Below are 17,361 nucleotides of genomic sequence, written 5' to 3' on the forward strand. Positions count from 1 at the left end.
CGTCCTTGTGCCTATCGTTTTTTTTTAAAACTTCGATTTTGTGTGTGTTCTGTAAATCCCACATATATATTATTAAACACTGCACTCCCCTCTGGTTTTAATCCCGATTTGGTAGTGGACCCCGTGTTCTGCTTTAAAATTAGTTTTGAACTACGGCGGACCGCCGAGGCTTTCAATCCTCTTCTTAAACGTGCAGCCTCTAGTTCTGCAGCGTGCTACCGGAAAAACGTGTGTCATCCTTTGCGACGATGTGTTAAGCAAACTTCAAAGCTAATTTGCTGTCAGTGAAAAAATTAGGTTTCCCTTCAAAAGGGGTCCATAGTTTGGCCGGATATAGGATGGCGTAGGACATTTTCATATTTTGCAGGATTCTATTGGCATGCAAAAATCTAGCTGGGAAGCTTCAACAGTGAGAGTAAAGTCTGGATAAAAAGAGATAAAGTTTCCTTGGTATTAGGGCTTGTGACAACCTCAGGACCATGTCCCTATCTCTGTAAATCACGAGTCTTGCAACGATGGGACAGGCTAGAGCGCCAATGAATGAGGCCCCCTCTCCACAATAAATACTTGGGGAAGGGCCTCTTCATAATGGTCACTAAACATGGTCTCTACATAGTCCTTTTATTTATAGCCAGGGACTTTGGGATCCTCATAATCCCAGGGGACCTTGATTCCAAATCCTAATTTTTGGCCTTGATAAGATCAAGTATATTGTCCATCCGCAGAGGTTATACTCTGTAGTCGGCTTGGGCATTGCCCATCATGAGACCGTGTTTTCTAGTTGGTCCAGCATGCCTTCATGCTTGTCCACACGTTGACTCATGTGATCCATGCAGCTCATGAGGATATCCAGCTTTGCGTCAATAGCTATAAGACTGGTCGTGACTTCTACAAGGAGTTCTTTGAGGTCAACATCATTTTGTGTGGGCTCACCAGTGTGTCCGGGGGCATCCACTGAGGAAGGCTCCTGTTCAGCCTGTTGAGTATGCCCTCTTGCCATCAAAAGTGAATTCGGACTGTCATAGGTCTTGTTTGTCCATGGCAGTGGTTTAGCTCAACAGAGTCTAATGGCAGGGACCCAGCAGTGGACGTAGAAGCAGTAGTGAAGGGGTCCACAGGCTAGACCAATAGAAAAAGTTGAGCTCCACACAGGTGTCTGAGGACAGTTTTAGGACACTACCCCAAGGGTGGTCTCATACAGGGGGCATGAGCAGGCCTGCAGGCTCTCGCTTGTGCAGCCTTGGATGGAGGGATCAGCTGGTGCAATAGCATAGTGACAGAAGCACTAGCTGCCTCCCCTCATGACAACAGGGAGCTTCCAGGGAGCACCATGATGGGCGATGGGCGGCCTTGGGGATGACATTAGGAGCAGGGGCTGAAACGAGTCCAGTGTATCCAGCAGGGAGTGGCAGGGGGAGTACATATGTGTAATGCCCGGGTACCAGAGAAGGAATAGCCAGAGGAGACGGGGTATCTTACATTCACTGGTGTCAAGGAGGTCCTCAGATCTGTTTCTCTCATCTCAGCGCCAGTCGGTTAGGACTGCCTCCAGCATGGGGCCAGGAGGGGTGCCGATCCTCCCAGGTGGCAGCACCGTACCCACGCAGGGCGAGCAGTAGTCCCACAGGGAGACCCAGGCCAAGGCAAGCTGCAATCAGCAGCAGAACCCCAAATCGAGGCCCACTGTTTGCGCATGCCACACTCCGCTCTGGTACTCAGCCCATCGGGCACCAGTGGCCACCGCATCCCACAGCTCACTGCCACAGACTGGCTAGTTTCAATTTTTTCACGCCTGACCGCAGAAGCCACCAAGATGCCTTTGTGGTCTGGGCTGCATTTCAGCATGGCAGCTCGGGATTCCGAGTCTCGGTGCACAGCCCCAAGCCAAGAGTCCAAAACGTTGCCAGTGGTTGCAGCATCAGGTAGAGGTAGGGTGACCACCCGTTTTTGTTTCCACTGAGCCTCTGTCGCTAATTCTTAGCTTTAAAAGTTTCTGATATGCAGTTTTTGTTGTACACCCTTCCCATCTGTGTGAAGAATGTATTATAATTGTATTGAGTTGAGGGGAAACCACTGTCCTTGCAACCCTATGTTACTGGTGTGTGCTATGAGCATATATGTGCGTATGTGATGTGTGTGTGTGTATGTGATGTGTGTGTGTGTGTGTGTGTGTGTGGTTGTGTGTGTGTGTGGTTGTGGGTGTGGTTGTGTGTGTGTGTGTGCGTGTGTTTTGTGTGATTGCGATTGCTTTGTATATTGGCCAATGTTGTGTCTCTCTAGCCCTCCACTAGAATTCTCTAGATATCTTTTCTTTGTGCAGAGTTCTGCACCTAGTTTTACCCTTCCCTGCTCCATGAGCGGCTGCCCAAGCTCTGGTCAGATGGCAAACCTTGAACATCACATTTCTTCCTTTATTCTGCCTAGATGAACCCCTGGATCAGGAGATGTTAGATTTGTGGCTTTTGCAGTGTCCAGTCTCACATCCTGTATCTGTGTGTACTTTACTCTCTTCCTGCTTTGGGATACTGACAGAATTTTACTGACAGCCTCTGCGAGCTTTGCAAGTCTTGGATTTGTCACCACAAATACCTTATTTTGATTCAGATTCCCTACATTTGTCTACATTTTTGCACAGGAGAAAAGCCTTTAAATAGTAAGTTTGTGCCATCCAGTCTAGAAGTAGTGAACGCACAACTGTCCTGTGGACACTGACTGTCTGCAATTATTGTCAAAGAACATTCTCCTCATGTTCCAATTTGCAGACTGTTCTTTGTACAGCATTTCACATAGATCCCTAAATCAGTAAATACATAACCACAGACACAAGTGCCACCCAGAAGATTAACATATTGTCTCTTTCATCTTTACAGCCTGAAGACTTGTACCCAGCGCTTACAGTTGCTCTGATTGAAAATAAGCTGACTTTTGTGAAGCTTTTTTGTGATCAAGAAGTCGTGCTGGGATATTATGTGACAAAGAAAACTCTGACCCAATTGTATAATAATATAGAGAGAACCTCCGTCTTCCATCAGAAACTGAAGAAAATCAAGAGGAAGCCAACCAAGATGGACCAATATGAGAAGCAGGAAGGTGTGACTTTCGACCACATTGAAGAGGCTCTGAAAAGCTTGTTGGGCAAGTTCCCAAATCTCCTTGACTTCAGACCACAGCCACAAGAGCCACAGCTCGCCATCAATATCCAATCTCAGGTAGATCACCAGTTCTGGCAATACTTTATTAATTATGACATCACATGTTAACCCATAAATACATTTTGTAATTGATGATGGTGCATCCTAACTACTCAGTAATGTTGGCGTTGTTCTTGTTGAGAAACCTCAAGAACATACATAGAATATATTCACGATATCTACTCTTTTGTTAAAAAAATATTAAGTAAAGGTTCGAATTGGGCCATCAGAAAACACCCTGAATTTCTTCCAGTGATTGTGTCTGACTTCTTGATGAATCAAGCCATTATCCTTCAGTATTTTTTTAAGTAAATTGAATTGTGCTCATAGTTTATAGGACTGTTAAACTGGTGAAAGATGGATACTTATCTTAGTGTGAGCTGTAATTGCGCTTCCACCAAGAGAAAATGATGGGGCTTATTTACAAGCCCCTTGCGCCGCCAGTATGCCACTTTTTACCATGTTAAAAGTGATGCACTGGTGGTGCAAGGGGCTTGCAAATAAGGCCCTGTGTGACTTCTAAAAGTTAATCAGATTTCGGTGCACAATACTTTGGGGGATAAGTACTAGGATGTGGCAGAGAGTGTCATTAGCCTCCTTGGCTTAATGACACGCTCTGCCACTTCTGAAATGTAAGGCTGCGCCATATTTACAGAATGTGGTGCAGCCTTAAGTTTCCCCCTGGGATAGCGCTAAGTTTAAAAACTTGGTGCCAACACAGGCACCATTGCATCAGAGTGCTATGGGTGTCTGTGAGCAGAGGAGGATTATTTATGTGTAGGAAGGTGTCCCTTCCTGCACATAAACAATCCTAAAAAGTCATTTTGTAACTTTCATGTGTGCTGCTTCATAAGGTTTGTTTATGTACAGAAAGGGACACCTTCCTGTACCAAACAAACCATGGCATTTTGCTTTTTCTTTGTGTGCTGCACAAGGTAGCACACATAGAAAAAACAAAAACGAGGAGAAATAATACATTTCTCCTCTTTTTGCCAACTTGAGACCAGCTTTATCTCGTCTTAATTTTGGCACTGCCTCCTATGTGCACCACCCTTGTACAAAGGGGGCAGCGTCAATTACAAAAGGTGTTGCAGTGGAAAGCCTACCACAACACCCACTGCACGCCCCTTTCACCATAACCATAGTGTGATAGGATGCCTTATGTACAAGGCAGCATTAAGCCAAGGCCCCTATTGCCACGGCCCATGGCAAAAAGGGCATGTACATATGCCCCTTTGTTCACCCGTAGTACCTAGTTAAAGCAGCAAGGCTTTCCTCAGAAAAATGTTTGTGGTATGTGTGCCACAACAAACCAAAATAAGTGTTTTCAGCGCCCTATACTTCCTCTATTATGGAGTTGTCTAAGGTTAGCATTAGGTAAGACAACTTAAATACTTCCAGCATAATGGTTCGATTTGCATGACCAGTGGATTCAGAAATTCTACATTTTATTTTACTAGGTTTATTCGGTAAACTAAATTACCAGTGCAGCAGTGACAAAAACCAGTAAGAGTAGTGCTAAACGGAAACGGGAAAATCAATTGCTTGCATACTTTACCTAAATTGTCTAAATAAACAATAAATAAGCCAGATTAGAAAGGCATATTTAAATAGTCAAGTCATTTAGAATAAGTAATAAAGCACCTGATCTACAAAAGTATTTATAATTTCTTAACTGACCAAATCGCTACTACGGTCAATAAAGAAATGGTAAATTACCTTTCCATACGTACATCGGGAGATAAGGAATTACATCCTCAATAGGAAGTTGCAAATATGGGAATTGAGGAAATGCTTTTACCATCGTATCCAAGTCGATGGTAACCATGTGCAATTAAGAAAAATGCACCTAACATACATTTTTTAAAGTGCCATGTATTGCGCACATGCAACTAGGGCATTTGCGCGCTTTACATGTGCAGCACTTTTGTGGGGGGTGCATCAAGGGGGGCCATAGGCCCATACGCACCATTGGCTCTGCATTTCCTAATTTGCAATTCCCTTTTAAAAAATGGCAAATAGCGACCTTGGGACTAAAGTGGACTACATCCCCCAAGCAGCAGTGCACCAGGTGGTGCGTTTGCAGAGTGATGTAAAAAAAAAGGGCATGGCCTCTGACCACTCTCAGCAATCCAGCTGTGTGGGGCTTACTAGAGGAAACAGGAGGGCTAGTTGGCACCCAGGGACCCTCAGGAGGCAAGGGAACTTCATTCCTCAATCAAGAGCACGCCAGGAGGTGCATTTGCAGAGTGGTGGAGAAAGGGGTTGTGGCCTGTGTCCACCTCTCAGCAATCCCACTGTGTGGGGCTTACTCGAGGTAACAGGTAGGCTAGTTGGCCCCTAAGGACCCCAGCAGTGAAGGGGACTTCAATCCCAATCCAAGAGCGCACCAGGGAGAGGGTTTGCAGAGTGGTGGGCAAAGGGGCCATGGCCTGCTATGAGAACTTAGGAATCCTACTAGGTGGGACCCACTGGAGGGAATAGGAGGGGTAGTTGACCCCAAGAATATCCTTTGGGGCCAACTACCCCTCCTGTTACCGCCAGTAAGTTCCACACATTGGGATTGTTAAAAGATATTTGGAGTCCACGCCCCCTTTCTTCACCACTCTGCAAATACGACTACTAGTTAAAGAAGCATTTGCGATGTAATAGGTCTCGCATTTGCGAGAGTTAGAGCTATTGGCGTTGTAAATGTGAAAGTTTTTTACTAATGTTTTTTGGAGTGGGGTGGATGTACATTTTGTGTAGGGAAATTTTGTGGTATGTTGTGCAGTGAAATTATGTGGATAGAAAGTATTTAGTATTTAGTGTATTGTCATATAGTTACTAGGACCCCCAGGATCTCCGCGTTTTGGATGACCTAAACTGAGGGCTTGGTGTGCAGACAGACTCTGGACACCCCCACAGGATGAGTCAGCCATTAGACCAGCTAGCTCTTTGGGGCCACTACCAGCCCCATGTATTATAGAGTGGTGTGTAGTTTCTGGCAACCACCGAACATGACTACCCTGATTCATCAGGTATCATGATACAATACGGTATCTTTCGCTCAGTCACTTGTGCTTACTTTTCTCAGAATACACATAGAATGATGAGTGGAACGGTTTCAATAAGTATTTATTGGTCAAGCATCAGTCTAGTGTAAAACATATTAGCTGCGACAATTAAAAGACAGGAGCAGACGAATGAGATCGTTAGCACCAATATCGTATATAGCAGATACATTTGTATCATATTGCTAAATAAAATGAATAAAAGCAGATTATATAAAACAATAGCATTGGGGTACTCCTGCGATGTGTAGCCTACCTAATTGTACCTAGCCTACATATGTAGGTGAAGCGTGTGTATGTAAATGTCAGGATAGATCCTAATGGAGCCTAGATTCCCCTAGGGAACTGCTAACCCCTCACCTGATAGTTTAGAATGAAGGACCCCGTCTCTGCGTCAAGGATGGCAACCCGCAAAGGATATCAGGTCTTTGCTTTTAAAAGGATCAGCCTGCAGAGTCTCTGTCCAGCCTGGAAGGAATTCTCCTCTGATTTGTATGGGGTGTGAGGGTATTTTATACTAAAGTGTTCACTCCAGGTTTTCTTCCAGAATCAATGTGTTTTGAAAACATTCACTAATCGCTTGCAAATCCTTTTCTACACAAAAACACTCCTGCAAGCTGGCTGTTGGGCATTGATGACAAAACGGAGGTGACCCTTACACAGAATAAATCTACTGTGCTTGAGGATATATTTATGTATGTCAGGTACAGGGATTAAGATAGGGTACCAAGAGCCCGTTATCGAAGAGACAGAAGGAAGCTACTAGGTAAAAGGTCACCTGTGTAGAACCGTCATGCCGTGTGGATGGATAAAAACTTTATGTAATTGGTATATACATGATGCGAATATCCTAAAGGACATGACACCCACTCCTAATCAAAAAGTCAACAAGTTCAGCTAGGTAATCTAAAAATAAATGCTTTAAAAATGCATTAAAGGTGTGAGATCTTGAATAGTGGAGAGGCGGGAAGCTGTTGGGGGACCTATATTTGCTACTCACAGGTACTTTGTGTTTTAAGCGAAGAGACTAACTCGATAATTGTTTATGTTGTGAAGTTTTTATGTTCAGGGCAAGGTGTACTGAGGTATGGGCAGATCGTTGTTTTGAGGACATGTGACATAAGGGTCTAATGGTACTGTTACTACACTCATGGCAGCAGAAACTGAATTGCTTGACACTGGGGCGGATACGGTGGTCCCTTCAATGTCTTTAGTGTCTCCTTTGACGCTGATTACATGGAATGTACATGGCCTGGGGGATAAAATTAAAAGAGGATTGGTGCTACAGTACTTACAGCGTAAGGCACCAGTGGTGGCATTACTACAAGTAACGCACCTGGTTTGTTCAGCATGTACGGCTATGGACCGCTGGGGTTAAAAATTGGCAGTACACTCGAAGTTCTCCTCAGGCTCAAGGGGGTAGGAATTCTGATACGCAAGAAGTTCCCACTAGTAATACATCAGTCCTGGACAGATGGTCAGGGGCGCTTTACAGCAATAACTTGCCAGTGGGAAGGGAAGCGCTTTAATATAGTGTCAGTGTGTATTCCCCCAGCCCTCCAGGCTCTGGCCTTCCCGGCGCTTAGTGCATTTCTTTTGAGGTTACCCGAGGGTGAAATGATTTTGGGAGGCGACTTTAAATCAGTCATTGATGGTACTAGGGACCGCTACCCAAGTAGGATGAGTGGAGGGGGGGGGGTCTCAGTTGAAGGGGTTCTTGGATGCGCTGGGCCTCTCTGACGCCTGGAAGTACAGAAATCCCACTGTGCGGAGCTACACCTTTCAGTCAGGGGTACACAATAGCCTCTCCAGAATAGATTATTTTTTCCTCACAGCTGGTGGATTGGCCCATTTAGAAAAGGTACAGATTCATCCGTGTGGGATTCCAGACCACTCCCCAGTCTCCCAGGCCTACACAATGCCCACCAAGGCGAGGAATTGTATCTTCCCCATCTTCCCAGGCAATTTACAGATCCGCAAGATCCGCAATGACATTGTTACAGTCACGAGACAGTACTTTGTGGAAATTGTGTCCTCGGTGCAATCCCCCTGTGTATTATGGTAGGCATTTAAAACAGTGATTAGTGGGCAGGCAATAGCCTCTATAACAGGGTATAAACGGCAGTCAAGGAGTGAAACGGAGGCCCTAGAGGTGGATTTAGCTGAGGCACAAGCCCGACATGAGGAGGGTCCCACGTTACAAACAACTCAAAACCTACGCCTTGCGCAGAGCACAATCAGCGAATATCAGCGCGACCAGGTTAAACTACGGCTACAAGCCACACGACACACCATATATGAAGCTGGAGATAAAGCAGGCAAGCTCATGGCATAGTTGGATGAGAAAGAACGGGCTCAAAACACGATAGCACAACTGCGCACTTCACACAGGGGAAGTGGTGACCGCCCCAGAACATATAGCAGAGGCATTGGCGGACTACTTCAAACAGGTGTACACCCCACACTCCAGCATGACAACAGAAGAGGCACAAACATACATCAAAGATATTAAGATGCCTACCCTGTCTGAGGAGGCAGCTTTAACACTAGAGGCCGATATCACAATTGACGAATTGCAGACGGCTATCCAGACCCTGCAGCCGGGAAAGGCGTTGGGACCTAACGGAATCCCAATAGAACTTTATAAACGCACATCTGACCTGACGGCCCGCATCTCCTACAAATGTATAAGACTAGTCTGGTGGAGGGGCAATTGCCCCGGGATCAGCGGTTAGCCACTATTATTGCGGTACCAAAACCTGGCAAGCCCCCGGATGAGTGCTCCTCCTACCAACCAATATCCCTGATAAATGCTGAAGCCAAGATCCTGGCTAAACTACTTGCAACCCGCCTAACACCGCACCTCGAAACCTTGATTCATCCGGATCAGTCTGGATTTATGCCTAGTAGAAATACCGCGCTTAATCTCAGAAGGGTACAGGCGGTAATGGCGCGTATGCCTTGTCTCCAAGAGCCTGCAGTTGTCCTCTCTCTTGATGCCCGTATGGCCTTTGATATGGTAAATTGGCCCTACCTATTCGTAGTCCTCAGGCATTTGGGCTCCGGCCCCAAGTTCAGAGCATGGGTGCAGCTGTTATACGCGCGTCCGCTGGCACATGTGGTGGCGAATGGTCACATCTCAGGAGATTTTCAGTTAGGACGAGGCACACGCCAGGGCTGCCCCCTGTCTCCATTGCTTTTTGCACTAGCTCTGGAGCCATTGGCAGCCTGGATACGATGGGACCCAATGATCCGGGGCCTTCACTGGACAGAAAACTGGGAGGATCGCATCTCCCTTTATGCGGACGACGTGCTGTTGTTCCTGACTTCGCCAAGACGCTCCATATTGGCACTTTTAAATATCTGTGAAATTTTTGGCCGGGCATTGGGATATACTATCAACTAGTCTAAGTCGGGATTATTCATCCTTAAGGGCCCAGCCCCATTGCTCCCAGTGGAGTGTCCACTCACTGTTAGGGAAGACTCTTTCAAATACCCGGGTATTTGGGTGACACCTGGACCGGATGACTTCTTCTCTAAAAACTTAGACCCCTAACTCGAGAGATTTAGGTGGGATGTGCTTCATTGGCGTGGCATGCCTCTGACCCTCCTGGGCAAAGAGGCCCTTTTTAAATTGATGACGCTTCCCCGATTCCTCTATGTGCTAGAAAATACCCCATTCCAGGTCCCACTAAAATATTTTTAAAATTTGGATGCAATGGTCTTAGGCCTCCTGTGGAGTAATAAACCTGCACGGATCTCTAAGGTTAAACTGATTCGTAGCTGGTATGACGGCGGGATAGCCCTCCCAGATATTCAGCTATACTACTGGGCAGCCCAATTGAAAATAATTAATCAGTGGTTGCATGCACCCCAAACAGAACCGGCGTTTCAGGCGGATAGATACGAACTGGGTGAGGCAGGGGTTCTGGTCGCACTGTATGATAAAAGAAGATCCACTTCACTTTTAGGGCTGACGACACATTCAGTCAGTGTCTGGTATTCAGCACAGACCCGTTTGAAATGTACAGATATTATTACCCAAATGACCCCCTATGGTCGGCGTGGCAACTGGGCAAACTCCGTAACAGCAGAGGATTTGGGGCATGGGATCTAATAGGCATCTCCACAGTGGGAGACTTATGAAAGAAAGGTGCGGTTGTGCCTTTTGCGCAGTTGCAGACCCAATACGACTTGGTGCCAGCTGAGAAATTTTGATACATACAGATCAAACATGCCCTTGAATCGGTCCTATCACAGGGCACGGAGATACCTGAGGCCACTCCTCTAGAATGCTGTCTGCCAGTCCGCCTCATCAAAGTCACCTACATCAGCGGCCCACTTGAGTTTCAATTTCAGTGTAGGGTCCGGAGTATTATTGACTAATTTACGGTAAGTAAATGACGTTGCCTTCTTGGGCATGGGCTCAGCGACTACTGACTGAGCATACAGTGTATTATGTACTCTACTTGTAGGAGTACTTTAGTGGAAAGCCTTTCGGCAAGACAGCAGAGCTGTTCTTTGTGGCATTGATAGCTACTAGTATATCTCCGTCTATTCTTGTGTGTGAATGAGTGTTTGTAGCAATGGCAGCAGTTCGTACTTCATCAGCCAGTGAATTCCCCTCAATGTGTATGCCAACACGCTGATGACTCAAGGTGTAAATAACTTGAGCCTGTGGCAGGGATTCTTTCAGCTTTGTCACTTGTTCCCGTAACAATTTATTTTATCATGCATCCCTTGGAGTCTCTGAACCCATTCTGGCCCCAGTAGTAAAGATATTCTTTGTGAGATTGCACACAGTAAAATGAATCACACACAATCAGTGTGGGGAATTCCCGATCCGTGAAATCTAGTGCTAGTATCAGGGCTTTTAGTTCTACCAGCTGAGTTGTACAATCTCCCAGAGATTGTGCAGTTGCATTGCTAGGATGGAACTTACCATCCCACATGCAACCTTTTATTATAGCACAAGCAGCGCTATACTGCTGTTTACTTCCTATGGCGGGTTGAGCAGAACCATCAGTGTAAATGATTTATTCTTACTGATCTAGAGGCAAGATTTAATTCGGGAGAGGGTATTCTTGTTTGTACCGCTTATGTTCTCAGTTTAGGATCATATCTATATTCTACATCTGTTGCAGTAAGAGAATTAGCCTATTGTATCCAACGTGGATGCACTGCCTTCGCATTTGGAATGCTGGCTTTTGTTTCCGCTTCAAAAGTTGGTATAGGGGTTACAACAATGATAAGTTTCCCATATGCTAGTTCTCTTTCTCTCCTTACAGCAGTCTGTACTGCCGTCAGTATTTTTTCTGTAGCTGCAAATCGAATTTCATCATTCATGTACAAATGAGATTTATATGCGATTGGAACTGTTTCACCTTCATTGAACGTGATGTAAGTACACCCTGATAACCCAGGGATGACCCGTATTACCAGGTTACGGATGTTTACTCATGTCTGCAATTGTTTTGAAGCTATCATGTCAGCTTGAACTGAACGTAGAGTGTCAGTATGTTTTTGAGTCCACTAGTATGACGTCAAATCTGGTCTGATCAAATCGTAGAAAGGTTTTACTCTTTCTGCGTGGTCTTGAATGCATGTTCCACCAAAATTCAGGAATTTTAAAATGGATTGTAAACCTTTCAGAGTCTTTGGAGGCTGGATCAGTGTGCATTTTTCTAAAACAATTGCGGCAAGGCTTTTGCCTTCACTTGACAGCCCATATCCCAAGTGCCTCTGAGTGCCAAGGGCAGAAAATGAGGTCAAATATCTGCTTGCAGGAGCTATATTTTGGCAGAAGAAACCATTCGAGATATCTAGTGTTGTTTTGTACTTTTTCCACTCAATGTTATTCATTAATGCACACTGTGTGTGCTCTAAACTGCAAATGTTTTTGTGCATGTGTTCAAGTGTCTGTAGTCTAAAACCAAACGATATGTGTTGTCAGGTTTCATGGCAGGAAACAAAGGGTTTTTCATTGACACGGTGCAAGTTTCAATCACACCATGGTATTCAAGTTGGTCTAAGATTTCTTTGACCTGTTTCTTCGCCTAATTTTTATAGGGTACTGTCTTTGTGGAGTTGGAGTAGTATTTAATGAGAACTCGTGGTGTTTTGACTCGACGTCCCACCCTACATGGTTGCGGTGTAATGCCGAAGCTAAGACTTGCACCCACTCCCGCACGTATGAGTATTTTAGGGAAACCGGAACGAGGTCGGAAAAAGCAGGCCAAATGACCGTTTGCCCTTTAGGGCAATCCATTATAAATTCAGTCTGACAAGTATTTTCTGCTAACAGGATGTCATATCCAAATGTCAAACATTCTCAAGAGACTTTTCCATTTTCCTGAAATATCCCCCTCTATTTGGAGATGAATTTAGTGTAGATGGTATGGGATACTCACTCTTGTATCAGGTGTTTCCACTGTATTGTATTCATTCAATACTGCTGTCATCAGAAATTCCTTGAGGTTCTGGTGAGCTAGTTTTACTTCTGCCGCGCTCAGAGCCCATTCCCCGTTCAGAAGCTGAGTCCTCAATACACAGGGCATTTCTAATTTATGCGCTGTCTACTTTCTTCTTTTTGAATTGAGTGCTTGCTTTAGGTTACTCTTCCTGTTTGATAATGAAATCTGAATTGTTGTGTGTTTCCCTTTTTCCCTTTGGTCGATCTTCAATTTTTTGTTCTGACCGTCCTTGCCTCTCCGTGCTTTTTGATGAACCCTGAAAGGAACAAAAGGAACGTGTATCAGTATCCTGATACTTGTTAGGTTTCCTAATGTTATCATGATTCCTAAGGTTGTACCACTTTTCAGAGGACTCCCATTGGGGAGACCCACCCCTTGATCGTGAAGTGTTTCCTTTATTATTATTTTTTAATTGATTATTATTATCCCATGTTGTGAAGTGGGTGTTTGCTTTGAGTTATCCTTATCAGAACTACTCACCACTTGTGGTTTCCCTGGTTTGGCTCCCAAACAATCTCTACCTAAGAAGCATAGGGTTCTTTGATAATTTTGGTTAATGCACGCTCCTGATTTGCAGGAGCTGTTTCCCTCAGGCATTGGCGTATAGCCACGGCTGCTGCTTCCCCTTAATGTTGCTCAGCATAATTGGTGAGACTTGGTCAAAATTACCCTTCAGATTCATCCCCATTTCCAAGGCGGGTCCTGCCCCACACTGATTTTGTATCTGTTTCAATACTTCAGGAATAACTGATATGGTCAGAGTACTGTGTATTCTAATGTATACCGCAGCAAAGATTCCGCATGTGGTACAATCTTCAATTGGGGTAACCATTCCCATTGGCAAGCAAATTGTTAACATTCTGTGTTTTTCCTGTAGACTCATATGGGGAAATACTGCTTGCAAATGTGCCATTTTTTGAGCAATCCCAAATGGTACTTGATCCCTTTTTGATTGATGGGAAAATAACCATTATTGCTATTAGTGTCTGTGGACTAATTATTGGTGTGTGTTGGGACTGTAGTATACCAAGTAGAGCAGATCTCTCAGGTTGTAATGTGAGTGTTCACAGGACGAACTGGACAGTGTGTCTGTATAGCCTGACTTCTTCTTTATAAGGTGTATGCACTTCCCCTACTGGTATCGCTTCTATCTCAGGATGTGGAGTGTAAGTCACTAAGACCAGCCAAGTTGCTCCTCCTGTGCTGAACGGACTGAGTCTTACGACTGAAGTTGTGTGTTTGAGGGTACCTTTAAATCAGTTTTCATGCTGCTGGTTAGTTAACTTGACTTCAGTGTCCTCGTATGGGATGTATTCTTCCAGTGGATCCACTTCAATGTATTCATGGAATAGATGTGTCTGTGGATCTGCAGTGTGAGAAGTTGACCTGGCATATGATGTCCACTATTCTAGTCGGCACCTGGCACCAGTTCAAACGACCCTTATTGATGGAAGGTTTAAGACAACCTTAATAGAAAGCTATCCTAGTGGTAGCTGTGGAGAGCAACCTTCAGGCTAATTCTTGAAGGAATGTAAAGCAGCTTGTTTTACCAGTCTATAATCTCTTGAATGATCAAATGAAAGTACAAGGTGTATATAAAATATATGTATTTATTCTAAACACAACGCCTCAAGTCTGTATATGAGGCTAGAGGCAAAAGTACAATACAAGGACTTAAATAGCACACAGTAGACTAGCACAGTATACGTTTTGCCCTAGGGGACTCACAAACCACATTCTAAAAAATGGTATAAGAACCACGTGAGGGATAGAAGTGAGGCCTAGGGCCTGTAGAACCGCTGGGGCAACCAGGAACCACCCAAGGTAGGGATGCAGGAGACCCGCAGGGGACGTGTGCAGTGTCTAAACACAGCTGCGAATCACCATAGACTTCTATGAGGAAAGTTTAAAATACAAAGTTAAAGATTTAGGACACTTCGGAGTGGAATGCGAGGGAACCACTTCAGTACTGGACACTTTGAGAGTCAAGACCCACGGGAGCACCAAAGAACTCGTGTTACCTCACCCAGGAAAGCTGGGTGCATAGGTGTCTTTTCATGTCGGGTTTCGTCGTCGATTCCTATGGAGAGCTGCAAAGAAGTGCTGTAGGCGACCAGGAGCAAAGTGTCCGGATGGACACAAGGGTGGATCGGAGATCTGAAGTACCTGAAATCAGAGGGGACAGAGTCTGGGTCAGTGACCAGGATGGCGACAGAAAGATGCCAGCCGATGTTGGGTGCTTTAAGGTGAAGTAGGTGAAGCTTGACTCTTCAGCCATGAGGCCCAGGAGGTGTCGACGATGGCCAGGAGCTGGATTCAAGCTGTCCCATATTGGATGTTGAGTGCTGCAGCGTCGGTATCCGGTTTGGACCCAACAAGCCTTGGCAACAGCAACCCACGCAAGATGACAAGATTGGCTTCAGTGCAGACCAGCAAGGTCTGAGGGACTCACCCTTTGGAGGGGAGTCAGGGCACATCTGGAGCAACCAGGCAAACCCCCCAAAAAAGGGATTGTCCTCCGTGGGGACCCACTAGCAAACAGGCTTGAGATCGCGAATGAGCCATGAGCTGCGGTGAAGAAAGCGGGCCCACTGAACACTCGTGGAGTGTAGGCCTCTCAGCTTCAGAGCAAAAGGTGCTCAAGGCATGTGAAACAAATAGACAATGCACAATTTTGGGAAACTTCGGGAAGTAGGTGCACATGCAAACTTGCAGGACATCCAGGAGTTCCGGTCAAACATCTCTTGTGATAGCTACAGGTCTCAGCTTCGCTGGAGACTTGTGTCAGCCTCGGAGATGTCTGAAAGTAAAGTCTATGTCCTGTGTCGCAGATTCTTAAAGATCCATCGGGAGCCTAGAAAATGCAGACCAGCAAGATGCTTATTTGGTGCCTGTTCGCACAGGGGGTCACACCTTGACCCCAATGGAGATTTCTTACGTCTTCCAGTCGATATGGAATGTCGAAGGTCCAAGATTTTGTCTTCAGAGTTACGTCCAGGGTAATCTAAAGTCCTAGTGACTGGGTTCCTATACTTATACCAAGTTTAGGGGTTGGACTAACTCTAGGGTCCCACCTATGGGAGAACCTGGAGAGGGGGTGGTTACACCCCTTCCCCTTTGTCAAGTTTCACGCCAGAGCTGGGGCTGAGTGCCCCAGCAAACGGTTTGAACTGGGAAATGCATGGAGCACCTTATGTGACCCAGGCAGTGTCTGAAAAGCATTCACTGAATGCAACCCACCCTGCCCCAAAACACTAAAGCCTGTCTGTGGGAGGAAACATATTGTCCAGGCCTTCCCTGCCGGAGTTTTGTTCAGCAGCAGGAGGTCAGACTTGTGTCTGTAGCAGCAGCATCCATTTTGTGATGCTGAGGCTCTTTTAAACATTTACCGGGTAAGTAAGTGTGTACATGTCTTCTCCCTCTAGAAGGGTGGAATGCTACCCCCGCCAACAGAACTGGTGGGGGGTGGTATTCCAAAGCGTTTGACACCAAACACAACATGTTTTGATAAAGCCAAACTAAAGCTAGCATTAACTGCAAGAATTATAATGCACTTAAGAGTATATGAATGAATGAATATAAAACTTTTAAAGCACGGACTTAGCCCAGGGGCATCAAGGCGCTGCGGACAGAGATCATTGTGTCAAAGGTTCATAGGCTAAGGGCTAAGAAATTCCAGCGGATGATAGTCAGAACAAGAAAACAACCAGGTCTTCAAAGATTTCCGGAAAGAAAAATGTGTTTCCAAAGTTGAAATAGTGAGAGGAATCAGTTTCCACAGGTTGGCTCCTATTTGTGAGAATGCCCCCCCACCCTCCCACCTGACTTTCCTAAACCTAGGAACTGTAACCCAGTTCTTACTAGCAGATCTCAAATTCTTGCCAGGGATGTATCTGTGAAACATTTTATTAAAGCCTTCAGAACCCCTATTGTGAAGGGCCTTATGAACCAAGCATAATGCCTTAAACACAATTCTCCTCCCAAGAGCGAGCCAGTGAAGTCTTCTAATTGTGGCTGAGACCACGTGAAATAAAGGGAGACCCATTACCAGCTTGGCGGCTGCATTCTACACCAATTGAAGTCGATGCAGAAGTCCCTTATTTATACCTAAATAGATGGCATTGCAGTAATCCAACCTGGATACCACAAGGGAAACCACTGCCTGTTTCCGAGCTGGAAGGGAAAGAAGATGGAAAATCTTCCTAAGAGTCAGTATCATCCCAAAACAGGTTGACACTTGTTTTTATTTGTGACCTCAGGGACGAAGAGGAGTCTACAATAATGCCTACATTCTTGGCACTGAGACAAGGGACGGGGCAAGATCCTGAAGAAACAGGCCACCAGGCCTCTGACCATATGTCCAACTTGTCTCCAAAGATTAAAACCTCCATTTTATCCCCATTGAGTCGAAGATAGTTCTCAACCATCCATGCAGCCACTGCTCGTATGCAGTTCTTGAAATTTTCTGCTGAGGCTGAGACACTCTCTGTGATGGAAATCAGGATCTGAGTGTCATCAGCATAGGAGGAGGACTTCTAGACCAAAAGACCTAACCACAGCAGCGAGCAGGGCTACATAGAGATTGAAAAGAGTAGGACTCAATGAGGATCCCTGAGGAACTCCACAGAACAGTTGTTTAGGAGC

General features: G+C 45.4%; 1 protein-coding gene across 4 annotated transcripts in view; it reads left to right on the plus strand.

Annotated features, from left to right (window-relative positions):
- The window catches only part of LOC144773619 (transient receptor potential cation channel subfamily M member 2-like), a 1,811,195-nt gene that overhangs the window by 684,745 nt on the left and 1,109,089 nt on the right, over window positions 1-17,361 (plus strand). For all 4 annotated transcript variants that reach the window (XR_013600034.1, XM_078658765.1, XM_078658766.1 and 1 more), the window contains one exon: window positions 2,871-3,209. Coding sequence is in view for 3 of the 4 variants with exons in the window: in XM_078658765.1 (XP_078514891.1) it covers window positions 2,871-3,209 (339 nt within the window). In the remaining variant the exon portion in view is untranslated. The remainder of the gene's footprint in view (window positions 1-2,870; window positions 3,210-17,361) is intronic.

Source organism: Lissotriton helveticus, chromosome 8 (genome assembly GCF_964261635.1).
Source record: "Lissotriton helveticus chromosome 8, aLisHel1.1, whole genome shotgun sequence".
NCBI lineage: Eukaryota > Metazoa > Chordata > Amphibia > Caudata > Salamandridae > Lissotriton > Lissotriton helveticus.